Source organism: Monodon monoceros, unplaced genomic scaffold, assembly GCF_005190385.1.
Source record: "Monodon monoceros isolate NGI ecotype Baffin Bay Population unplaced genomic scaffold, NGI_Narwhal_1 Super_Scaffold_22, whole genome shotgun sequence".
Taxonomy (NCBI): domain Eukaryota; kingdom Metazoa; phylum Chordata; class Mammalia; order Artiodactyla; family Monodontidae; genus Monodon; species Monodon monoceros.
This window is the reverse complement of record NW_021703779.1, coordinates 111,699,814-111,726,451: the sequence shown is the minus strand read 5'-3', so window position 1 is coordinate 111,726,451 and position 26,638 is coordinate 111,699,814. Positions and strand designations below refer to the sequence as shown.

The window sequence follows — 26,638 nt, the reverse complement described above, 5'->3', positions numbered from 1 at the left end:
TTTTCAGTGCCTGTGCTAGCCAAGTACTGCATGGGAGCTACAGAGAGGAGTAAGACTTGTTTCTTTCTTTGAAGGGGCTCCCAGTCTAGCTGAGTGACTAACTCTGCTATGCTGCAGACTGAAATTAGTGCTATGATAGAAGTACAATCCCATTGATAATCACAGAGGGAAGTGATTCATCTGGGCTGGGGTAAGAAGGGAAGGAAGGCTTCCTGGAAGAAGTGTCATGTAAGTTGAAGCCTAAGAGAGAGAAGAAAAGAGAGAGATACCAATCCAGCCTGAGGGAACAGCATGAAGAAAGACATGGGAACCTCAAAGTACTTGTCATTTTCAGCAAATGACAAATGGGATGGTGTGACAACAGTATATGGTACTTGGAGAAATATGTGGGCAGTTGAAACTGGAAAGCAAGACAAGTTGAGATGGAGAAGCTTGTGAATGCCATGCTAAGGAATTAGGACTTGATCCCACATGCAGTAGGGAGCCATCAAGGATTTTGAGAAAGAGAGGAATTTAATTCAGCATGCGATTGAGGAAGAGAGTACTATCTTATGCCTGCTGTCATGGAATAGAACATTCTTTCTTCCCGGACAGCAGTGGGCCATTGGAGAGGAATGGGTATCATATCTAGCTGGGGCATTGAGAACTGTGGCAGATGGGAAGTACGTGGGGAGAGAGAGGCTGAGGGAGAGAGGAGAAATGGTCACAGTCCAAAGACAGAGGAGGTGGTACCTGTGGGAATGTGAGAATGGCAGCTTACTGACAGTCCAGATCCAAAGATGGGAAGGAAGGAGGAGGGAGCCAGGATGACAATGTGTTCTTCCAAGTAAATTGAGGGGAAAATAGCCTCAATTCCCCAAATCCCATTGATGATGAGGGAGGCATTTCACAACTGGAGAGGTTTTAGGGAACAGATTTAGATGGAACAACTTAGAGAGGCTTTTTATCTTTCACTTATGAGGACACCTGCCTGCTGTTGATTTCTGGCCTGTGATTTTCCCACACCCAGGCTGAGTGTTTTCAGGGACTTGTGCCATTTTGACCAATTGGCTGTTGTACTAGTAACTTCCCTTTGCTGTTGGACATCGCAAGCATTTTAGTTCTCAGGTACATTTTTTGTAAGATCCGCCATGGCTGATTAAAAATGGAAGATGACCAGACTTTGGGTTTTCCCATTCAAGTATATCGAAAGCCCTGCCTAAAATACTATCAAAGAGCTTTTCAGTAAGCATTTTGGAGCCTGGGCTCCAGGAGACTATAAGGCTACTCCCTCACTCTCCTGACCGCCCCCCGCCCCACAGCAATTTGATTTGGCTACAAAAAGTGACATTTTGTGTTCTCCTTCTACATCCTCCAAGCGCAATGACTGCATACCTCTGTAGCTGCATCATGCTTGAAATGTACATTATAAACAGAACTCTGTGAATCTGAACCATTAATTTTTTTAAAGTAATGAGGACAGAGTGTATTCACTGCTTCATTGATTTTCTTAAAATGCATTTTCAGCTGAGCATCATTTGCATGACTCAGAAAAGCAAATGTAAGTTTCCTGAGGTTGTATATAGATTTCTCTTAAAATAGCCTCAGACTAAAACCCGTGACAAAAATTGCCTTCTCCTTTCATTCCCAGTTGAGGAGCCATATTTGCAATTCTAAGGTAGTGCTTAAATATCCATTTTAATTCATTTGGACAACTTGACTTTCAAAGCACTGAAGGAGTACCATTTGGGGCTTGATGCTTTGGTATCAGGTACATTCACACACCCCTCTACAAAGTAAAATGCCAGAGGAGCAATGCACTCACACTCCCCTTAGGAACTAGGATGCACCCCAAATCTTTTGCTTTCTATAGTTTTTTAATCATGGTAAAATATATATAACAAAACATTTGTCATTTTAACCATTATGGATACAGTTCACTGGCATTAATTACACTTACAATGTGTGTGCAGCCACTGTTGCCAAAATTTGCCTAGTCTGCCTATTTATATTTTATGTAAATGGCATCATATGACATGTGGTATTTAGTGACTGGCTTCTTTCACTTAGCATCATGTTTTTGAAGTTCATATACCTTGTACATGTAGGAATGTACTTCATTCCTTTCTATGACTGAAAAAATTTCATTGTATGGATAGACCACATTTTGTTTATCCATTCATCCATTGATGGACACTTGGGTTGCTTCCACCTTTTGGCTGCTGTGAATAATCTGCTATAAACATTGGTATACAGGTATCTGGTGTCTCATACAGGTTGTTAATGCATCAGAGATAACCATATAGCATTTCCAAAGGCCGTCTTGAGTTGGAACTCTGGAGACACCTTCTAATGAAGCTTGGCTGTACAGGTGTTGTGACACTGATAGCACTGCCACAAAACCTCAGCACGGTTAGGATGGCAGTGCTTCACTGCCACTGTCACTCACTGTCAAACTTCTCCGAAGGCTAAACAGTATTCAGTGAATCCACGTCAGCTCCCACTCTCTTCTCAACTCAGTACTATCTGGTTTTTGACCTAAACACCCTACTGAAACTTCTCTCAAAAATCTCCTGTAACCTTCTAGTTGACACTTTCAGTAGCTTCTTCTCAATCCTTACTTTCCTTGACCTCTCTATAACATTCCACCATGCTTCTCCTCCTCTCTTTAAAGTGTTCTCTTCCCTTGCCTTTTATCTATTTATTTGTTTGTTTGTTTATTTATTTTTGGCTGTGTTGGGCCTTCATTGCTGCACGCGGGCTTTCTCTAGTTGCGGCGAGCGGGGGCTGCTCTTTGTTGCGGTGTGCGGGCTTCTCATTGCGGGGGCTTCTCTTGTTGCCGAGCACGGGCTCTAGAGCACACGGGCTTCGGTAGTTGTGGCTCACGGGCTCTAGAGCGCAGGCTCAGTAGTTGTGGCACATGGGCTTAGTCGCTCCGTGGCATGTGGGATCTTCCCGGACCAGGGCTCAAACCCGTGTCCCCTGCATTGGCAGGCGGATCCTTAACCACTGCGCCGCCAGGGAAGTCCTTCCCTTGCCTTCTTGAAGCCTGTTCTCTTCATCTTCTCCCCTGGGCCTGGCTGAACAGTGTCTCAGTCACCAGCTGCTTGTATTCCACTGACTCTCAAACCCATTACTTCCCATGGGAATCAGGTAACCGCCCCCCCCCCCACCTCCTGTGGGAAGGGAAGGCTTTGAGGAACTGTGATTCCTGTGGAGCTGTTAGGTAGCCTCAGGTGAGAAGGATCTGTAGCCATGAGAGTAATAGTCGTGACACTCCTGTGGAAGGTGATGACAATTCTAGGACTGGTGGCGGAAGGCCAGTACCACACCACCCACTCATACTGTCACACTTTCCAGGATGGAGCTGTTCTGTTTCTGGGAAGATGACCTGACCCATTATGTACCTAAACAAGCATAGTAGTGGCCCACATCATAATAAGATTCTACAGTAAAATGATCTGATTTCCAAAGGGATTACATGGTATTTTTTATTGTTCCTTTCTCAATGGCTGGACGCAATAGTGAAGCATAGTTAGTGGCTGAATCTCCTGGACACCATTTTGTATTAGACACTAAGCAGTCTGAGCCCCAGTTAAGGGCAATTACCATGGCGTTCCCCTCTTGACAAGGAAGTTGTCATCGAAAAAGCTACCTTAAGTCACTAATCAGGACTATGTGAGTCAAAATGCCCAGCTTTGGTAGTGTACCAAGCCCAGGTGACTCAAGTGTCCCAACAGTGCTTGTAAGACCTTTCCACCTAAGTACCCCATACAGGCAGTGAGGAGTGGGAATGAACACCTGTTCCTGAGGATCTGGGACATAACCTCAAGGTCCTAGTAAACAGGAAATATCTTAAGAAGTCTTCAGTGAGTTTGCAAATAGCGCACTTTTGCTCCATCATACAGCCTTGCATGTTTCAGTATAAAATAGTGTGCTTTTGCCCTAAATCCCAGGGAAGAAGCATGCCATGGCTTCACGTACCCACAGCCCACTGCAGTGTAACCTGAAGGTACACCCACCCCAGACGGAGAAACAGAGCCTATAGGAAGAGAGGGCCATGCCTATACTAGTGGCAAAATCAATTGTATTCTTTCAACATCCCAGCATTGTAACTGAGGGTATTTGCAGGCTGGAATTAGCTGTAAGAAATGAAGTGGGCATCTCATTGCACCAGCCCTTTTCCAGGAGAGGCGATCGGATTATTCCCAGAATTTACAGTCATTTAGCTGGCAGAATTGGCAGCTCACTTGTCAAGAAGGCATGTTGTGAAATGGGCCCTAAAAGGAGTCCCATTAGACCAATTAAAACCAGAGGCCTCAAGTGTGCCATTTCCCCCTCGTCTGATCTATGAAGAAGAAAATCTAGACTCCCGCAGACCTGAGGCTCATTAACAAAGTCACTTTCCTCTGCTTTCAAGTCCAAGTAGCCATTTCACACCTGAAAGTTCAGAAAGGTTGACAGGGCGGAGGCGGGGTGAGGGTGGGGGATTGATGTGGCAGGAAGGAAGGTTGTGTTGAGGGGAGGACAAGGGAACCGAGATCTATTGGGGATTCAGAAGCAAATGGTGGGGCCCAAAGGCTTCTGTGGGAAGGGGCAGCAGAGTGAGCAGTAGTGTAATGAACACGATTTCTAGTGCTTTCCCCAACTTCAGCCTCTGGGGTCTACCAAGCAATGTACTGAAGGTTTCGCATATTCATGTCCTGCGGGCCAACTGTGCACAGCAAATACAAAACGCAGGGAGAGCAGTATTGCTCTGTTGCCATATTAGGGCCGGATTGAAGCCATCTGCTGGTGCAGGCTTGGCAAGCAGCAGCATTCGGTCCGCTGGTAGTGTGACGGCAGCTCTTCTTCCAGGCTGCCCCGTGGAGTTGGCCCGCTGGTGTGGGTAAGGCCCCTGTAGCAGCGCCTTGCCCTGCTTGATGCCCACGCCATCAGAGGGCGAGCATTAGAATCCTATTATATGCTCAAGACCCCGGTGGCTCTGTAAGGGCCCAAAGGCTCGTCTCACTGGCTGACAGATTTTCCCTGGCTGCCTGTGCAGCCCAGGCCCAGCAACTCCTCCCCCAAAGCTTGGTGTGTACTGCCTTTAGTAGACGTTATTATGCCAGGGTTTAAAGAAAACAAAAACAGCCCAGTGTGGATTTATTTATTGCCAGGGTCTCTTATCCACAATTAGACCAGCTTAAGAAGAAAGTGGATTCAGAACTTGGTAGATGGTGATCAGCAGAAAGACTCACATCATAAGGGAAGCAGCTGACTGCCTCTCCCTGCTTATAGGTGCTCTGGTGGGGGCAGCCCCCTTGGCTGCTGTGGGTAGAGGAATGATCGCAGCCTGAGCTCCTCACTGGGCCCCAAGAGCCTTGGAATCAGAGAGGGACAAAACTACTGACAGAAGGAAATTTAGAGTTCATCTAGTCCAATACACCGATTTAGCAAAATGGGGGTGACTGAGGCCCAGAGGAGAGGGAAATGACTTGCCAAGGGTGAAGCAGTAACTCAGTGACTGAGCCTGGCCTGGAACCCAGGGCTCCAGACCCCCAGGAGGTACCCTCTTCCTTAGGAACTCTCCTAGGAGACTGAATAACTTAGTGGGGAGCGCTCCCCACTGAGTGCTTCCTCCGATGCAGAAAAACTTTTCCACACGAAGTGCAGACCTTAATGACTGCTGATCATTTAAAGGGATTATCTATTCTGCAACACAAAGGACATAAGAGCAAAATGGGAGTCAGGGCTGAGTGTATAATTAGTACAGATTGTTGGGTCTAACCCACTGGGTGTAGTTAAACTGATTACAAATAGAAACAGATTTTTGGATTTAGCATGAAAATTTCCTTGCTGGCCCAAAAGGTTCTCACTGACGTTCAGCTGAAAGACAAAAGCCAATTTATGTGTGTTTTACAATATGTACCTAACCAAACAAAGATATATTCTGGAAAATCACTGATAAACATAAAAATATGAGTGATTTAAGGGTATGGTTTGTGGTTATTCCCATAAGGCATCTGGTTCGTAGCAAAATGAGAAGGTTTTGGTTTGGTGTGGATTTAGCTTCTTCATAGGTTTTTAAATTTTCTTTTAATATTTGCTACTGGCTGATCCCCAGATACTGTTCCCACAGGCTTCTTGTTTTTCCCCAAGACAACATGTCTGACAAGTCTCTCCCGCCCACTTAGGGCTGTCCTCCAAACTGTTAACACTGATTTCTGAAAAACACAAAACAGATTATGTGGATTCCTTATTTAAAAACCTTGCAGTGGCTCCCTGTTGCCCACAGGAGAAAGTCTTAGCATTCCTAATCCACCATGATTTGGCCCTTACTTACTTGTCCTTCCTGCCCTGCCCTTTATCACCCACCAGGCAACACACACACACGCCACAACGATGTGAACTCTACATTCCTTCCCTCCGTGGAGGCTACTTGCTCCTATTGAGTATGCCCTATCGACATTCGCAAATATTAATGATTTTTCTCAAGCTGAACCCCCTGCCTGAAATGCATAACCATCTCATTCAGCCCTGCTATATAGTTCCACCCATCCTTCATGGTGCAGGTTATGGCCCAATTGTCCCAAGAAGCCTTCCCAGAACCTTCTTTTATTTGGAATTTTTCTCTCTCCCTTCTGTCACCCTGGTGTTTCACTTGTGCCTTTATCCGAACCCTTTCTGCTTTCTGCCAACTGTCTCGTTGGTTTGTCTATTGGTCTGTTTTCCTTACCAGACTGTGGGATTCTTGAAGGCAGACACTAAGTCTTTCTCCAAGCTTCTAGCTCAACGCTTGGGCCATAGTAGACTACTGTTAAGTTTGTTGAATTAAATTGGATTATATTTCTCCCGTCTAGGAATGTCCTTAGTTATCTTTAACCAAAACCCCAGTTCCTCTGTGTCCCATAGTGCTTCCTTGTCATGCTAAGCTGTCCCCTTCATCTCTAATCTCCGTGATGGTGGCCCAGGCCCAGAGTGTGTCTTTGCTGGAACTCCCATCAGTATCAGCCACAGCAACCCAGCTATAGGGTTGGGTGATAAAGCTTCGCTGCTGCTGAGTGGGAAGCCTTGGGAAGCCTGTAGCCACAGCGTAGGAAGCACTAGAAGGTATTCTTCTGAATATTCCTTGGGTCTTTTGGAGGTAGAAGACTTGGCCCAGCTTTGTGCCAGGGGTGCATGATGGCCTTGGCCATCATTGCTGATTGCTTCAGGTAAACAGAACTGATGTAATGCCCATTTGGGGTCCCCAAACCTAGAGCTCTTTTCAGTATTTCACAAAGCTTAATAAAGCTACTTAATCAAGTTTGTGATCAGTTCTGTGTGGAAACATTGACTTCTCTCATGTTTGTTTCTTTTTTTACATCTTTATTGGAGTGTAATTGCTTTACAGTAGTGTTGGTTTCTGCTTTATAACACAGGGAATCAGTTATACATATACATATGTTCCCATCTCTCTTCCCTCTTGCGTCTCCCTCCCCCCCACCCTCCCTATCCCACCCCTCCAGGCGGTCACAAAGCACCAAGCTGATCTCCCTGTGCTATGCGGCTGCTTCCCACTAGCTATCTACCTTACATTTGGTAGTATATATATGCCCATGCCTCTCTCCCGCTTTGTCACAGCTTACCCTTCCCCCCTCCGCATATCCTCAAGTCTGTTCTCTAGTAGGTCTGTGTCTTTATTCCTGTCTTACCCCTAGGTTCTTCATGACATTTTTTTTTCTTAGATTACATATATATGTGTTAGCATACGGTATTTGTCTTTCTCTTTCTGACTTACTTCACTCTGTATGACAGACTCTAGGTATATCCACCTCATTACAAATAGCTCAATTTCGTTTCGTTTTATGGCTGAGTAATATTCCATTGTATATATGTGCCACATCTTCTTTATCCATTCATCCGATGGTGGACAATTAGGTTGTTTCCATCTCCGGGCTACTGTAAATAGAGCTGCAATGAATATTTTGGTACATGACTCTTTTTGAATTATGGTTTTCTCAGGATATATGCCTAGTAGTGGGATTGCTGGGTCATATGGTAGTTCTATTTGTAGTTTTTTAAGGAACCTCCATACTGTTCTCCATAGTGGCTGTACCAATTCACATTCCCACCAGCAGTGCAAGAGTGTTCCCTTTTCTCCACACCCTCTCCAGCATTTATTGTTTCTAGATTTTTTGATGATGGCCATTCTGACTGGTGTGAGATGATATCTCACTGTAGTCTTGATTTGCATTTCTCTAATGATTAATGATGTTGAGCATTCTTTCATGTGTTTGTTGGCAGTCTGTATATCTTCTTTGGAGAAATGTCTGTTTAGGTCTTCTGCCCATTTTTGAATTGGGTTGTTTGTTTTTTTGTTATTGAGCTGCTTGTAAATTTTGGAGATTATTCCTTTGTCAGTTGCTTCATTTGCAAATATTTTCGCCCATTCTGAGGGCTGTCTTTTGGTCTTGTTTATGGTTTCCTTTGCTGTGCAAAAGCTTTGAAGTTTCATTAGGTCCCATTTGTTTATTTTTGTTTTTATTTCCATTTCTCTAGGAGGTGGGTCAAAAAGGATCTTGCTGTGATTTATGTCATAGAGTGTTCTGCCTATGTTTTCCTCCAAGAGTTTGATAGTTTCTGGCCTTACATTTAGGTCTTTAATCCATTTTAGGCTTATTTTTGTGTATGATGTTAGGGAGTGATCTAATCTCATACTTCTACATGTACCTGTCCAGTTTTCCCAGCACCACTTATTGAAGAGGCTGTCCTTTCTCCACTGTACGTTCCTGCCTCCTTTATCAAAGACAGGGTGACCATATGTGCGTGGGTTTATCTCTGGGCTTTCTATCCTGTTCCATTGATCTTTCTGTTTTTGTGCCAGTACCATACTGTCTTGATTACTGTACCTTTGTAGTATAGTCTGAAGTCAGGGAGCCTGTTTCCTCCAGCTCCGTTTTTCGTTCTCAAGATTGCTTTGGCTATTCGGGGTCTTTTCAGTTTCCATACAAATTGTGAAATTTTTTGTTCTAGTTCTGTGAAAAATGCCGGTGGCAGTTTGATAGGGATTGCATTGAATCTGTAGATTGCTTTGGGTAGTAGAGTCATTTTCACAATGTTGATTCTTCCAATCCAAGAACATGGTATATCTCTCCATCTATTTGTACCATCTTTAATTTCTTTCATCAGTGTCTTATAATTTTCTGCATACAGGTCTTTTGTCTCCTTAGGGAGGTTTATTCCTAGATATTTTTTTTTTTGCAATGGTAAATGGGAGTTTTCTCTTGATTTTACTTTCAGATTTTTCATCATTAGTGTATAGGAATGCCAGAGATTTCTGTGCATTAATTTTGTATCCTGCTACCTTACCAAATTCATTGATTAGCTCTAGTAGTTTTCTGGTAGCATCTTTAGGATTCTCTATGTAGAGTGTCATGTCATCTGCAAACAGTGACAGCTTTACTTCTTTTCCAATTTGGATTCCCTTTATTTCCTATTCTTCTCTCATTGCTGTGGCTAAAACTTCCAAAACTATGTTGAATAACAGTGGTGAGAGTGGGCAACCTTGTCTTGTTCCTGATCTTAGTGGAAATGCTTTGTTTTTCACCACTGAGGACGATGTTGGCTGGGGTTTGTCATATATGGCCTTTATTATGTTGAGGAAAGTTCCCTCTATGCCTACTTTCTGCAGGGTTTTTATCATAAATGGGTGTTGAATTTTGTCGAAAGCTTTCTCTGCATCTATTGAGACGATCATCTGGTTTTTCTCCTTCAGTTTGTTAATATGGTTTATCACATTGATTGACTTGCGTATATTGAAGAATCCTTGCATTCCTGGAATAAACCCCACTTGATCATGGGGTATGATCCTTTAAATGTGCTGTTGGATTCTGTTTGCTAGTATTTTGTTGAGGATTTTTGCATCTATGTTCATCAGTGATATTGGCCTGTAGTTTTCTTTCTTTATGACATCCTTGTCTGGTTTTCGTATCAAGGTGATGGTGGCCTCGTCGAATCAATTTGGGAATGTTCCTCTCTCTGCTATATTTTGGAAGAGTTTGAGAAGGATAGGTGATAGCTCTTCTCTAAATGTTTGATAGAATTCGCCTGTGAAGCCATCTGGTCCTGTGCTTTTGTTTGTTGCAAGATTTTTAATCACAGTTTCCATTTCAGTGCTTGTGATTGGTCTGTTCACATTTTCTATTTCTTCCTGATTCAGTCTTGGCAGGTTGTGCATTTCTAAGAATTTGTCCATTTCTTCCAGGTTGTCCATTTTGTTGGCATAGAGTTGCTTGTAGTAATCTCTCATGATCTCTTGTACTTCTGTAGTGTCAGTTGTTACTTCCTCTTTTTCATTTCTAATTCTGTTGATTTGAGTCTTCTCCCTTTTTCCTTGATGAGTGGCTAATGGTTTATGTATTTTGTTTAACTTCTCAAAGAACCAGCTTTTAGGTTTATTGATCTTTGCTATTGTTTCCTTCATTTCTTTTTCATTTATTTCTGATCTGATCTGTATGATTTCTTTGCTTCTGCTAACTTTGGGGTTTTTTTGTTCTTCTTTCTATAATTGCTTTAGGTGCAAGGTTAGGTGGTTTATTCGAAATGTTTCCTGTTTCTTAACGTGGGTTTGTATTGCTATAAACTTCCCTCTTAGAACTGCTTTTGCTGCATCCCATAGGTTTTGGGTGGTCGTGTCTCCACTGTCATTTGTTTCTAGGTATTTTTTATTTCCTCTTTGATTTCTTCAGTGATCACTTCGTTATTAAGTTGTGTATTGTTTAGCCTCCATGTGTTTGTATTTTTTACAGATCTTCTCCTGTAATTGATATCTAGTCTCATAGCGTTGTGGTCGGAAAAGATACTTGGTACAATTTCAATTTTTTAAAATTTACCAAGGCTTGATTTGTGACCCAAGATATGATCTATCCTGGAGAATGTTCCATGAGCACTTGAGAAAAATGTGTATTCTGTTGTTTTTGGATGCAATGTCCTATAAATATCAATTAAGTCCATCTTGTTTAATGTATCATTTAGAGCTTGTGTTTCCTTATTTTCATTTTGGATGATCTGTCCATTGGTGAAAGTGTGGTGTAAAGTCCCCTACTATGAATGTGTTACTGGCGATTTCCCCTTTTATGGCTGTTAGTATTTGCCTTATGTATTGAGGTGCTCCTATGTTGGGTGCATAAATATTTACAACTGTTATATCTTCTTCTTGGATCGATCCCTTGATCATTATGTAGTGTCCGTCTTTGTCTCTTCTAATATTCTTTATGTTAAAGTCTATTTTGTCTGATGTGAGAATTGCTACTCCAGCTTTCTTTTGATTTCCATTTGCATGGAATATCTTTTTCCATCCCCTCACTTTCAGTCTGTATGTGTCCCTAGGTCTGAAGTGGGTCTCTTGTAGACAGCATATATATGGGTCTTGTTTTTGTATCCATTCAGCCAGTCTCTGTCTTTTGGTGGGAGCATTTAACCCACTTATATTTAAGGTAATTATCGATATGTATGTTCCTATTCCCATTTTCTAAATTGTTTTGGGTTCGTTATTGTAGGTCTTTTCCTTCTGTTGTGTTTCTTGCCTAGAGAAGTTCCTTTAGCATTGGTTGTAAAGCTGGTTTGGTGGTGCTGAACTCTCTCAGCTTTTGCTTGTCTGTAAAGGTTTTAATTTCTGCATCAAATCTGAATGAGATCCTTGCTGGGTAGAGTAATCTTGGTTGCAGGTTTTTCTCCTGCATCACTTTAAATATGTCCTGCCAGTCCCTTCTGGCTTGCCGAGTTTCTGCTGAAAGATCAGCTGTTAACCTTACGGGGATTCCCTTGTGTGTTATTTGTTGTTTTTCCCTTGCTGCTCTTAATATGTTTTCTTTGTATTTAGTTTTTGACAGTTTGATTAATATGTGTCTTGGCGTATTTCTCCTTGGGTTTATCCTGTATGGGACTCTGTGCTTCCTGGACTTGATTAACAATTTCCTTTCCCATATTAGGGAAGTTTTTGAGTATAATCTCTTCCAGTATTTTCTCAGTCCCTTTCTTTTTCTCTTCTTCTTCTGGGACACCTATAATTCGAATGTTGGTGTGTTCAGTGTTGTCCCAGAGGTCTCTGAGACTGTCCTGAAGTCTCTTCATTCTTTTTTCTTTATTCTGTTCTGCAGTAGTTATTTCCAGTATTTTATCTTCCAGGTCACTTATCCGTCCTTCTGCCTCAGTTATTCTGCTATTGTTTCCTTGTAGAGAATTTTTAATTTCAGTTACTCTTTTGTTCATCATTGTTTGTTTGCTCTTTAGTTCTTCTGGGTCCTTGTTAAACATTTCTTGTATTTTCTCCATTCTATTTCCAAGATTTTTGATCATCTTTACTATCGTTACTCTGAATTCTTTTTCAGGGAGACTGCCTATTTCCCCTTCATTTGTTTGGCCTGGTGGCTTTTTGCCTTGCTCCTTTATCTGCTGTGTTTCTCTGTCTTCTCATTTTGCTTAACTTACTTTGGGGTCTCCTTTTTGCACGCTGAAGGTTCGTAGTTCCCGTTGTTTTTGGTGTCTGCCCCCAGTGTATAAGGCTGGTTCAGTGGGTTGTGTAAGCTTCCTGGTGGAGGGGACTGGCGCCTGTGTTCTGGTGGATGAGGCTGGATCTTGTCCTTCTGGTGGGCAGGACCGCATCCGGCAGTGTGTTTCTGGGTGTCTCTGACCTTATTATGATTTCAGGCTGCTGCTCTGTTAATAGGTGGGGTTGTGTTCCTGTCTTGCTAGTTGTTTGGCATGGGGTGTCTAGCACTGGAGCTTGTTGGTTATTGAGTGGAGCTGGGTATTAGCATTGAGACGGAGATACCTGGGAGAGCTCTCGCCAATTGGGTGCTAGTGTTGAGATGGAGCTCTCTGGGAGATTTTCGCCATTTGATGTTATGTGGAGCTGGGAGGTCTCTTGTTGACCAGTGTCCTGAAGTTGGCTCTCCCACCTCAGAGGCACAGCACTGACTCCTGGCTCCAGGACCAAGAGCCTTTCATCCACACGGCTCAGAATAAAAGGGAGAAAAAATAGAAAGAAAGAATTAGTAGTAGAAGAAGAAAGGAAGGAAGGAAGAAAAGGAAAGAAAGAAAGGAGGGAGGGAGGGACGGAGGGAGGAAGGAAGGAAGGAAGGAAAAGAGAAAGAGAAGATAAAGTAAAATAAAATAAATTAAAGAATAAGAAAAAAGAAAAAAAATTAAAAAATAAAACGGATGGACAGAACCCTAGGACAAATGGTGGAAGCAAAGCTATACAGACAAAAATCTCATGCTGAAGCATACACATACACACTCACAAAAAGAGGAAAAGGGGAAAAAATAATAAATCTTGCTCTCAAAGTCCACCTCCTCAATTTAGGATGATTCGTTTTCCATTCAGGTATTCCACAGATGCAGGGTCCATCAAGTTGATTGTGGAGCTTTACCCCGCTGCTCCTGAGCCTGCTGGGAGAGATTTCCCTTTCTCTTCTTTGTTCTCACAGCTCCCAGGGGCTCAGCTTTGGATTTGGCCCCGCCTCTGATGTAGGTCCCCGGAGGGCGTCTGTTCTTCGCTCAGACAGGACGGGGTTAAAGGAGCCGCTGATTCGGGGGCTCTGGCTCACTCAGGCCGGGGGGAGGGAGGGGCACGGAGTGCGGGGCAAGCCTGCGGCGGCAGAGGCCGGCGTGACATTGCACCAGCCTGAGGCGCGCCATGCGTTCTCCCGGGGAAGTTGTCCCTGGATCCCGGGACCCTGCCAGTGGCGGGCTGCACAGGCTCCCGGGAGGGGAGGTGTGGAGAGTGACCTGTGCCGTTACACAGGCTTCTTGGTGGCGGCAGCAGCAGCCTTAGCGTCTCATGCCCGTCTCTGGGGTCCGCGCTGATAGCCGCTGCTCGCGCCCCTTTCTGGAGCTCCTTTAAGCAGCGCTCTTAATCCCCTCTCCTCGCGCACCCGGAAACAAAGAGGCAAGAGAAAGCCTCTTGCGTCTTCGGCAGCGCCAGACCTTTTCCTCTCATATGTTTTTTTGATGTACAGTTGATTTATACTGTTGTTAGTTTCTGCTGTACAGCAAAGTGATTCAGTTATACACATATATACATTTTTAAATATTCTTTTCCATTATGGCATATCACAGCATATTGGATATAGTGCCCTGTGCTATACAGTAGACCTTATCGTTTATCCATTCTGTATATAAATAGTTTGCATCTGCTCACCCCAAACTCCCAATCCATCCCTCCACTCATCCCCCTCGTCCTTGGCAACCACAAGTCTGTTCTCTGTCTGCAAGTCTGTTTCTGTTTTGTAGATAGGTTCATTTGTGTCATATTTTAGATTCCACACATATAAGTGATATCACTGGTATTTGTATTTCTCTTTCTGGCTTATTTAGTATGATAATCTCTAGGTCCATCCATGTTGCTACAAACGGCATTACTTCATTTTTTTTAATTAAAAAATTTTTTTCGGGGATTCCCTGGTGGCACAGTGGTTGAGAGTCCGCCTGCCGATGCAGGGGACATGGGTTCGTGCTGCGGTCCTGGCAGATCCCACATGCTGCAGAGCAGCTGGGCCCGTGAGCCATGGCCGCTGAGCCTGTGCGTCCGGAGCCTGTGCTCCGCAGCGGGAGAGGCCACAACAGTGACAGGCCCACATACTGCAGGAAAAAAAAAAAAAAATTTTCTTGGAGTACAGTTGATTTACAATGTTGTGTTAGTTTCTGCTGTACACCAGAGGGAATCTCTTATACATATATATACTCTTTCTTAGAGTCTTTTCCCATATAGGCCATTACAGAGTACTGAGTAGAGGTTCCTGTGCTATACAGCAGGTCCCTATTATTTATCTATTTTATATATAGTAGTGTGTATATGTCAATCCCAATCTCCCAAGTTATCCCTCCCCCCTCTTACCCCCTGGTAACTATAAGTTTATTTTCTACATCTGTAACTCTATTTCTGTTTTGCAGATAAGTTCATTTGTACCCTATTTTTTACATTCCACATATAAGCGATATCATACGATATTTGTCTTTCTCTGTCTGACTTAGTATGACAATCTGTAGGTCCGTCCATGTTGCTGCAAATGGCATTATTTCATTCTTATTTATGGCTGAGTAATATTCCATTGTATATACGTACCACATCTTCTTTATCCACTCATCTGTCAGTGAACATTTAGGTTGCTTCCATGTCTTAGCTATTGTAAATAGTGCTGCAGTAAACATTGGGGTGCATGTATCTTTTTGAATTATGGTTTTCTCAGGGTATATGCCCAGTAGTGGGATGGCTGGGTCATATGGTAGTTCTATTTTTAGTTTTTTAAGGAACCTCCATCCTGTTCTCCATAGTGGCTGTACCAGTTTACATTCCCACCAACAATGTAGGAGGGTTCCCTTTTCTCCACACCCTCTCCAGCATTTATTGTTTGTAGATTTTTTTGATGATGGCCGTTTTGCCCGGTGTGAGGTGATACCTCATTGTAGTTTTGATTTGCATTTTTCTAATAATTAATTAGTGATGTTGAGCATCTTTTCATGGGCTTTTTAACCATCTGTGTCGTCTTTGGAGAAATGTCCATTTAGATCTTCCACCTATTTTTTGATTGGGTTGTTTGTTTCTTTGTTGTTGAGCTGTATGAGCTGTTTGGATATCTGGGAAGTTAAGCCCTTGTCCGTCACATCATTTGCAAATATTTTCTCCCAGTCTGTAGGTTGTCTTTTCGTTTTATTTCACGTGTTCTTTAGTTAGTTATCTTTGGCAGGATATTTTCCTTAATTTTTTTTTTCAAGAAGGGACCCATTACTATTTACTGACTGCAGTATACTTGGTGTATGTACAAAATTTTTCAATTTGTTTATGATGAGTCAGCCCTGCATTCAAAGAACACCTGTGCCACTTACCAGCTGTGTAAATACAGGCAAAAGAAGTAACCTGCGCTTGAGCTTCCTCATCAGTAAAATGGGAATTATAATACCTACTTCACAACATTACTGAGAAGGTTCGACTACATGAGATCATGTATATAAAGGGCTTAGCACAGTGCCTGGCACACAGTGAGGACTCAATAATTGGTAGTCATTTTTATAATCTCAAAACATAGGTTCTTTTATAATCTCAAAACATAGGTTCCAAGAGATAGACATAACAAAAGAGGTATTTGGTGGCAATAAGATGAGAAACTACTGGATCTAACATAACTGCTGGGTTTTCCACAAGTGCTAGAGTAGACAAAACTGTGTAGTGTTCATGGATTATTTGAAGAGCAAGGTAAATAGTGGAGGCGCCGAGTGGTCACGTTAGTAGATGTTGCTTGCTTAATCCTGATGTTAGGCAAGGGGGATATCTGGAAAATGAATCTGAAGGCGCTGCTGAAAGTGCTCTCATTCAGGTCAGCCCGAAAAATCCTCCTCTTCATTTAAGTTGAGAAGTTGCCATGAGACTCAAGGCTGGGCTTTCAACAGATCCAGCCATATGTGTTCTCGACTTTGGTGAAATCTGCTCGGTACCTAAGCCTGCACTACCCTTGCCGACTGACAGCTGACCTCGGCCTGCTCTGTGCGCGCTGCACTGTACCTTTCAGAGAAAGAGGTCTGATTTCCAAGTAGAGCGTTGCTCTTTTTCTCTTTGATTTTCTTTGTATCTATTTATTCTGGGGGGAGAGGGAATGGATATTAGTCTACTGATTCACTTTTCCCTCAGTGAGAGGGTTCCCTGGAAATTTTGATTTGCATTATTATCATCAGCCCTCACGAAGAAACACTTTCTCAGCTTCAGAAGAGCAAAATGTGGCCAGATTCACATATATTAAAAGTTAGGACATCATTTCCTTGTACAGCAATGAAAAATGTGATAAGCAAAGGACTCAATAAAATATATATTCAGATTAATAGGGAAAATATCAATACGCATTAGGTAAGAAGGCAAAGGATATGAACTGTTAATTCATTGAGAACTAAAACACAGAGAAAGTTCATCTATACTAGTAATCAAATACACTCAAAGAAACTTTGAGATATCTTATACAGACTACAGTATCTTTTATTGGTTCCCTCATCATTGCTGGTGGCATTATAAACTGCACTAGCCTTTTGGAAAGTAGTGTTGCAGGCTGTAATCAGATCCTCTGGCTTTGACCACCTTGACCTTGCTGCCTGCCCTAAGGAATGCCAGCCTCACAGCAGCCGTGGTCCTGGGCCCTGCTCTGCACACATCCTGGACCAGCTGAGTCCTTACACTTTCTTCCTGTGACTTACTGCGTGTTTCATCCCCTGTAAGGGGAGCTCTTGCTTCCTCTTCCTTCCTTCCTTCTGCAGAATCCGCTTCCTCTGTGCCTGTTGCTATGCATCTCCATGTCCCCAAGGCATCTTTCTGGCTCCATTGGCCACAGGACAGTTGGCTGCTGAGGTCACTCACATCACATCACCTTCACAAGCTACTGAAATAGAAACAAACTTTGGTGACTGAGTCCAGAAAAGCCAAGGGAGTAGATTTGAACTCTAAATCTGGAAAAGCAAATCTAAGAGAAACTGAGCCCTGGGCTAGGACCAGCTGTCTTTAATTTCCTGACAAACCACTACCTACTTAGATTTACCCTCTGGGAGATTTCCGCGTTAGGCCAACCCCAACACCCCAATTTCTTTTCAGAATCATGAGCATATCTCATAAACGGTAGGCAGTCGAAGAAAGAGGACCCTTACCCCATTAGCCTTTCCTTAGTCTTAAATTCTATGCATTATATTGGGCTGGCCATAAAGTTCGGGTCTTTCCGCTTACAGAAAAACCCAAACGAACTTTTTGGCCAACCCAATATCCTGTGTGGGTGTGGGTATGTGTGTCAGGGGTGGGCGGTGAAAAGACCGTATAGATAAAAGAAATGTTTCTGAGAAAAATAAACCAACTTCCAATGGCAAACTACCCTATCATCAACGCTAAGGCAAGGCCTCCCAGGGGAAAATCTGAACGGGGTGCAGGGCCCAGGAAAGGTACCCTGGGAGGCTACCACATCCCCTCTTTCCCACCAACACACATACACACAAGGACATGCATGTAGTCACCCACATGGCACCTTACGTTTGGATACCTGTGAGATCTGGTGAAAATGACCTTCAAGCGTGGCCTTGCCAGGTGGGAGATGTGGAAAGGGCCAGTGTGCACTCTGGGCTGTGGGTGGAGCCAAAGGTGGGAGGGGAGCAGCCAGCTCTCTCCCCGTTGGTGGGATCTCTGGCAGGAGCACCACTAGCCATCTTCCTCGGGCGGGCCCCGCACACAACACCCCTGTCTTCTTCCCATCTCCTGGCGGCCTTACCTTCAACGAAAGGAAGAAATCAAAGCTGGGGCATCCCAGCAGTGCAGACAAGCGCTTGGGCCGTGAAGAGTGCAAACCTGAGGCTGTTGGTAAGCCTGTATTGAAATTCTTTCCTTTCTTTCGGCAGAACTGGCTTATGATCTGGACGTGGACGATGCTCCTGGAAGCAAGCAACATGTGAATCAGAAGGACAATGAGATAGTTGCCTCTCACAACCTCGGGAATGGCCCTTCCCCCCTGAAGATTCTCACCAGCTTGGCAATCTCCGTGGTGTGCTCTTTCCTCCTGGTGCACTGACTGCCAAGGTCACCGCACACGTGCTGCCTTTCAGCACCCTGTGGTCTCCCTCTATAAAGGGAACCACCTTTTTCTTTTTTTCTATTTTTTTACCTTATATACCTCCTCCAGCCATTAAGTAGAAGACTAACCATGAGTTACGTTTTCGAAAATCAAATGGTATCTTTATGAGGACGGTAAATTTTAGTGGTAGTATAGATTGTCCTTTTGCAACGAAAAAAAAATCAAATTGTGCCAAATTATTTTCCTATGTTTGGCTGCTAGAACATGGTTACCATGTCTTTCTCTCTGTCTTTCCCTTTGCATGGATTTCTTTGGAAAAAAAATAAATGCTCAAATAAAAACGTGTTGGGTTTTTTTTTTTTTTTTTTTTTTGGCGGTACGCAGGCCTCTCACTGTTGTGGCCTCTCCCGCTGTGGAGCACAGGCTCCTGACACGCAGGCTCAGCGGCCACGGCTCACGGGCCCAGCCACTCCGCGGCATGTGGGATCTTCCCGGATCGGGGCACGAACCCGTGTCCCCTGCATCGGCAGGCGGACTCTCAACCCCTGCGCCACCAGGGAAGCCCAGCATTGGGTCTTTTTTTGTCAGCCCACGTACGTGGTGACCATGCAGTGCTTTCCCCCTCCTCACCTAGCTTTCTACTCGGTATAAGAACATCCCCCTCCCTCCCCGCCTACCTTTTGGGTGAGTATCAGCCTTGGCTCCAAGCTCCAGTCAAAGCCAGTCCATCCCAACACACACCCAATCCATAATCTCCATTTACAAACGAGGTAGAGTATCTGGCCTATGAAACTAAAGGCATCTCAGAAAAGTGCCCCGACTCTCTACAAATTTCACTTCGCTGAAAATGTTTTGCCCAACTAGAAATCCTCTGTATGGATCATGTACACAATTAATATCCTTCCTTCCCCCGACCCAGAGAGGGGAGCCCCAATAGTGCAGAGTAATTCCCCAAGCTTCTTTGCTCCCCGTCTCCCTTCTCCAGGGGCTGCCACATGGCAGGGCCGGCAGCTGCCCTGGGTCAGGTTGCAGAGGTTGTCACCGGGAAACCCAGGATTTATAGGAAGCAACACGGCTCTTGGCCTCAGACGGGCTCCTTCAACAGTCGTTTGTTCCACAACTAGGCCTTGCGTACCTGTTGGCTGTCAGGCACTGTACCAGCTGCTGGAGATGATACAAAACTGAACAGATTGGATCCCTGCTCTCACGGAGCTGAAGGTCTGACACCAACACTAATTCCAACATCGGCAGCTTATGCTGCTCTTTGAACGTCCCGCTGCCAAAGAACCTCAGGAACGACCGACTTGCCACTGTTTCCAATGCCTGGCTTATTGCCCACTTGCCAGGTCGGGTCACCAGAAACGCTGTTGACTCTAATGAGTGGGAACTCAACTCCCACCTGAGGGCAAAGAGGGGCAAAGCTGGAGGAGGAGGAGAGAGAAGGGGCTGAGGCACAGGGCCAGAGTATGAGTCAAGGTCAAGGAAGGACTGGAATGTCCCCTTTGATACTGGGAGGCAGGCCCAGCCAGGTGCTCCCGTTTCTGCCCGGTGGCAGGAGGTGAGCCTGTGGGAAGCAGGCAGGGGAGTTTCTTATAACTTATCTTTTCCCCTCCGGCTGTCTCCAACACACTTTCATCAGGGTCTCCTGCAGAGCACAAGTTCCCGATAGCCATTTTCATCCTTTGCAGAAACTTCTGCAAATGCCAATTAGAAATGTTTGGTTAAGTGTTGCCTTCAGTTGGTTTTGTTGAAGTCGAGGCTACGATCGGTGGTATTTGTTAATATGCTTTCAATGATTTATAGCGGTTGGTAAGACTTGAACTGGCATTATCTTCGTCTTTTAAGCATCATTATTTCTGTATTTGAATGGGATTTGTGAGAATCTTTGTTCCTTGATTCATGAGACCTAAATACGGCAAAGGTTTTTTCCTTGGACTCAAGTGTGCCAGGCTACCACCACCAGATCAGAAGAAGTCTCGAAAGCCTCGTTACCGCCTAATCGTCGTCCCTGTCGCTCTACAGAAAGGTTTTTATTTAATGTGGCCAAAATAATGTGTGACCCTGAGATCACGTTTTATGCCTGCAAGCAGAAGGGCACTGTCTTAAAGTCCATTCCTCCTTTCTGGGAGATGAAGGGGACTGTTTCTACACATCCTTCTCATTCACTTCCCCTCTTCGGTTTCCCTCTTGTAAAGTGGAGAATCAGGTCAAGGTGTCTAGTTTCTTCATTGCTCTCATTTTGTGGCACCACTGGCCCCAAAAGGAAGTAAGTGCCAGTCCCTCTGCCCAGCACTGGTGTTATGTGTGTTCTGTTCCCACGTGCCTCTCAGGGCATCACCAGCCTAAGGTCCTATTTGACATACTTCAGTTCCCGGAACGTGACCCAAGCCAGCCAGCGTTTCTGCGGTCTTGGTATACTGCCAGCTACGGTCCATGCAGGCTGAGTGATGCGGGGCAGAAGACTCTATAATGTCCAAGGCCTGCTGGCTTCAGTTGAATGGTTAGAATTAAAATGGATAACCGTTCACACTTACAAAACATGGAAAATCCACCATCTCCAATTGACATTTTACTTTTCCTCAATGGCCTTTGTCTTTTAGCATTTTATCCATGCCTCTTCCTATCCCTCTATATTTATTCTTCTAGTTCAGAATCTAGTTTCACAGCTAGTTGCTGGTGGCTTTTCACCTCTGAAGTGTTTATCCTACCCTTTGATTTAAACGTCCTACGTGAATTTTGTTAAGATGACTATTGTCCTTAGAATAGGCCTGGCAATTGGGAAGTTGCCCCATCTTCTTGTGAGTTTCCAGGCCCCTTTCTCGTTGGATCCACGTGTGAACTTCCACCAGCTCAACTCTGGTATTTGAACAAGGTTAAATCGTAGAACAACATACCGAATCCCTAGGCTGAAAAGGACCCACTAATTCATCCCACAATCAGTGTTGGATTAGTGCCTAAGGCTGGGCCCTCACTAGGTTGCAAAACAGTTTATTTGGTTGCTGGACACCTCCAATTTTTAGAAAGTTTGTTTTTTTTCAAAAGCAATATATACAGGTAATAAAAATCTAATAGTACATCATCACATAAAGTTTAAAAGATGACATTTATCCCATCATTCCATACCCCACAGTTATTATTAAATATTTGATTGAAATCCTTCCAGTCATTTTTCTCTCTCTTTAGGTGCATATTCACACACATAAGATGATACTGAATGTATAATTCTATAATATGAATGAATCTTTGGTAGGTTGAGCCTAAATCTGCCTTCCTATAATTTCCACCCATTGGTCTTGGCTCTTCCATAAAGACCAACATGAGATTAAGATGATACCACTTTTGGGACTTCCCTGGTGGCACAGTGGTTAAGAATCTGCCTGCCAATGCAAGGGACATGGGTTCGATCCCTGGTCTGGGAAGATCCCACATGCCATGGAGCAACTAAGCCTGTGTGCCACAACTACTGAGCCTGCACTCGAACCCGCGAGCCACAAGTACTGAAGCCAGCATGCCACAACTACTGAAGCCCATGCGCTCTAGGGCCTGTGCTCTGCAATAAGAGAAGCCACCGCAATGAGAAGCCTGAGCACCGCAATGAAGAGTAGCCCCCCAGGGCTTCCCTGGTGGCGCAGTGGTTGAGAGTCCGCCTGCCGATGCAGGGGACGCGGGTTCGTGCCCCGGTCCGGGAGGATCCCACATGCCATGCAGCGGCTGGGCCCGTGGGCCGTGGCCGCTGGGCCTGCGCGTCCGGAGCCTGTGCTCCGCAACGGGAGAGGCCACGGCAATGAGAGGCCCGCGTACCGCAAAAAAAAAAAAAAAAAAGAGTAGCTCCCACTGGCCGCAACTAGAGAAAGCCCGTGCACAGCAACAAAGACCCAATGCAACCACAAAAAAAAAAAAAAAAAAAAAAAGATGATACCACTTTTGGCACAGCTGTCCTTCAGCAATAATTTTCAGTCACTGACTCTTGCCTCTCCTGGGTTGGTTTTCTCAGCTCCTTCAGCCCTGTTCCACGCTCCAGTGGGTCAGTGGTCCTCTTATGCTGTCATGCCCATAGCTGAGCTCATGGTGCCCCTGCACCGGCGCAGAACGGAACATGGGTGTTTACGTTCCCACAGAGCCCAAGACCTCCACCAGACAGCAGTCCAAGAATGCAGACACTTAGAAGCCACGTCACACCCTTCATGAACGATGAGCCTGTGGCCAACTGAAACCCTCACGTGTTTCTGCCAGAATGGCTGCCAAGCCAGGTCTCTTCCACCCCATACTCGTGTAACTGATTTCTTTAAACTAAATTCCAAGGGCTTTTGATTTTACTTGTCTAGACGTTGGGCCAGGCAGTATACACTGTGTGTGTGGGGGGGTGTGAGTGTGTGTGTGAACAGGGGTGAGAAATATTTTTTCTTGCCAAGGCCACACATTTTGGAAGTCCTCCTTTGGAATTGCTGTTGAGCCAGTTTATGTACATACAAGAAAATCAACCTCATTTCTTTAGAGTCAAACCTTGTTTGGAACCCAAAATGATGTTCTTCAGCTTGATCAACCACCTCATTCACTAGATTTGCTGCCAAGTAGTTTTTAGCTGTCTCCCAAAATCAAATTTACCTTCAAGAAACAAAGGCCTCCCTGAGAAGATTCCAAAGACTATGCTATGGGATATGGAGGGTTTTTTCCCCCCAAAAATGTTCTACAATATTTGAGGACACTGTACATCTTGGAAGGACACAGCATCGGTTTGAATATAGAAGGTCTGCTAGGTTTGCCAAGAGACCAACAAAATAAGCTCATTGCTTTTTATTCATTTTTATATGTTTAGAAATAAATATATTGACTCTGAAAGTTTCACATTAAAAATAGATGGGGGCTTCCCTGGTGGCGCAGTGGTTGAGAGTCTGCCTGCCGGTGCAGGGGATGTGGGTTCGTGCCCCGGTCCGGGAGGATCCCACATGCCGCAGAGCGGCTGGGCCCGTGAGCCATGGCCGCTGAGCCTGCGCCTCCGGAGCCTGTGCTCTGCAGTGGGAGAGGCCACAACAGTGAGAGGCCCGCGTACCGCCAAAAAAAAAAAAAAAAAAAAGATGGAAGAGAGCAAGATGGTGGAGTAGGAGGACACAATTCACCTCCCCCCAAAAAACACATCAATAATACATCTACATTTAGAGTGATTCTCACTGAAAACTAATGAGACTGACACAGAGGCTCTTCTACAACAAAGGCTATAGGAAAGATCCACACAGAATCAGGTAGGAAGGGAAGAGAAGTGATCAGGTTGGGACCTATGCCCCTGGGAGGGGACACAGAATGGGGAGGGAGGTTACAAGGGCAGAGATCCTCCCTGGGGAGTGAGCAGTTCCAGCCACATATTAGGTGCCCAAGCCCTGGGGTCCAACATCAGGAAGAAGAGTCCCCTTAGCTGGTTAGAAAACCAGTGGGACTAACAGAAGGGCTGTAAGAAACCTAGACCCTGCTAGTGAAGAGCACACACCCACTTGCTTACTCCTGAAACAAGGCAGAAAAAAAGAGTGAAAGTGCACGAGATTCTGGCTGGTTTCCCACGACAACTCCAGTGAGCACCCCAGCCTGAGCCAAGCGTTCACTATGCCCACTTGCTTCACAATGCAGCTCCACACTAGGGCAAAGTCTGCCACGAGAGGAGTGATCAATTATGAGGGACTGTGCCAACCCAGATGCAGAACAGCATCTGAACAAGGTGGGAGCAGCCATCACTAGTGCTTACGGAGGCAGCGCATCAGAAGTGTCCCAGACTCTGACTGGCCAGGCAGCACAGCCCACGCCCAGACCCACACCATGCACCCGCACCTGCCCCTCTTCCTCCAGCATTGTGGTGCTGGGAGTAGGGAGAGCACACACTTAGAAGGAATGGAGCCAGCTCGGACTCAAACTTCAGGGCTTCTGCTCCAGCAACTTGGGACCTGACCCACACCCCCCTGGTAGGTTGTTGGCCACTAAGCAAAGAAGTCCCAGATCATAGCTGGCTCTGGTTCTAGCCCCTCCATCTCCAGCTCCACCTCTCATCAAAGCAATAGCTGCCAGCACACCCTGGGTAAAGACATAACTTGTGCTCATGTCAGATCCAGCTCCTCCACCAAAGCCTCTGGGCCCACGCAGACTGCATAGAGACACTCCCACACAAGGACACACCTTCGAGACCACAACAGGTAACTCTTTCATTATGTCTAATTTTATAAAGACAGAGAAAGTTAAGCAAAATAAAAAGCAGAGGAATTTGTTTCCATTGACAAAACAAGAGAAAACCCCTGAAAAAAGAACTAATGAAACAAAAGTAAATAACCTACTAAAGAGTTCAAAACATGAGTCATAAGAATGCTAACTGAATTAGGGAAAAGAATAGATGAACACAGTGAGAATTTTAATGAGGAACTAGAAAGTGTAAAAAAGAACCAGTCAGAACTGAAAAATACAACAAATGAAGTGAATAACACACTAGAAGGAATCAATAGACTAGGTGATACAGAAGAACACATAAGTGATCTGGAAGATAGAATAGTGGAAAGCACCCAATAAGAACAGCAAAATGAACAATTTTAAAAAATGAGAAAAGTTTAAGGGACCTCTGCAGAAACATAAAGTATACCAACATTTGCATTATAGGAGTCTCAGAAGGAGAAGCAAGAGAGAAAAGGGTCAAAAATGTACGTAATGAAATTATGACTGAAAACGTCCCAAACCTGAAGTAGGCAAAAGATATCCAGGTACTAGAGGCACAGAGGCTCCCAAACAAGATGAACCCAAACAGACCTATACCATGACAAATCATAATTAAAATGGCAAAAGTTAGAGATAAAGAATTCTAGAGGCAGAAAGACAAAAACAGAGTCACATACAGTGGAACACCCATAAGGCTACCAGCTGACTTCTGCAGAAACTTTGAAGGCCGTAAGGGAGTGACATGATATATTTAAAGTGCTAAAAGGGAAAAGCATGCAGCCTAGGATACATTACCCAGCAAGACTATCATTTACAATTAAAAGACAGATAAAGAACTTCTCAGACAAGCAAAAACTAAAAGTTTTTATCAATACTATACCTACCCTAAAAGAAATGTTAAAGGGTCTTCTTTAAGTGGAAAAGAAAAGGCTACCACAAGAAGTATCTATAAGAAAGGAAAAATCCAACTAGTAAAGGCAAATATATGGTAAAGGCTGAGGATCACCTACTTAAGTAAGCTAGTACAACGATTAAAAGACAAAAAAGTTGTAATAAACTATAACTACAATAAATAGTGAAGGGATAAAGATACAAAATATGACAATGAAAACAAAATGTGGGGGAAGGGAGTAAAAAAATGTAGATCTTTTAGAATGTGTTTGAACTTACATGACTACCATTTTAAAACAAGTAGATATAGTTATTGGTCAACATATAGTAACCCCATGGTAATCACAACTCAAAAAATTACAATAGATACATAAAAAATGGAAAAAGGAACACACACATACCACTAAAGAAAATCATCAAGCCACAAGGGAAGTATTTAAAAGAAGAACAGAGAACTATGAAAACGAGAAAACAAGTAAAAAAAAGTGGCAATAACTAAGCACCTACCAGTAATGTCAATTTAAATGTCAATGGACTAGGGGATTTCCCTGGTGGTGCAGTGGTTAAGAATCCTCCTGCCAATGCAGGGGACACGGGCTCGATCCCTGGTCTGGGAGGATCCCAAATGCCATGGAGCAACTAAGCTCGTGTGCCACAACTACTGAAGCTGGTATGCCTAGAGCCCATGCTGCGCAACAAGAGAAGCCACCGCAGTGAGAAGCCCGCACACCACAACAAAGAGAAGCCCCCCACTCGCCGCAACTAGAGAAAGCCCACACGCAGCAATGAAGACCCAATGCCAAAAAATCAACAAAAAAAAGTCAATGGACTAAATGCTCCAATCAAAAGATATATGGTAGCTAAAGGCATAAAAAAAACAAGATCAAACTATATGCTGCTTACAAGAGAATCACTTCAAAGCTAAAGACACACACACACTGAAAGAAAGGGAATGGAAAAAGATATTTCATGCAAATAGAAACAAGAAAGTGGGGGGTAGCAATATTCATATCAGACAAAATAGA

General features: G+C 44.2%; 1 protein-coding gene across 1 annotated transcript in view; it reads left to right on the top strand.

Annotated features, from left to right (window-relative positions):
* Window positions 1-18,877, top strand: part of GPC3 (glypican 3) — a 440,822-nt gene extending 421,945 nt beyond the window's left edge. Inside the window, exon 8 of the mRNA XM_029240698.1 lies at window positions 18,364-18,877. Within this exon, the coding sequence (XP_029096531.1) occupies window positions 18,364-18,533 (170 nt within the window). The 3' untranslated portion in view covers window positions 18,534-18,877. The remainder of the gene's footprint in view (window positions 1-18,363) is intronic.
* Window positions 18,878-26,638: the final 7,761 nt, after the last annotated feature.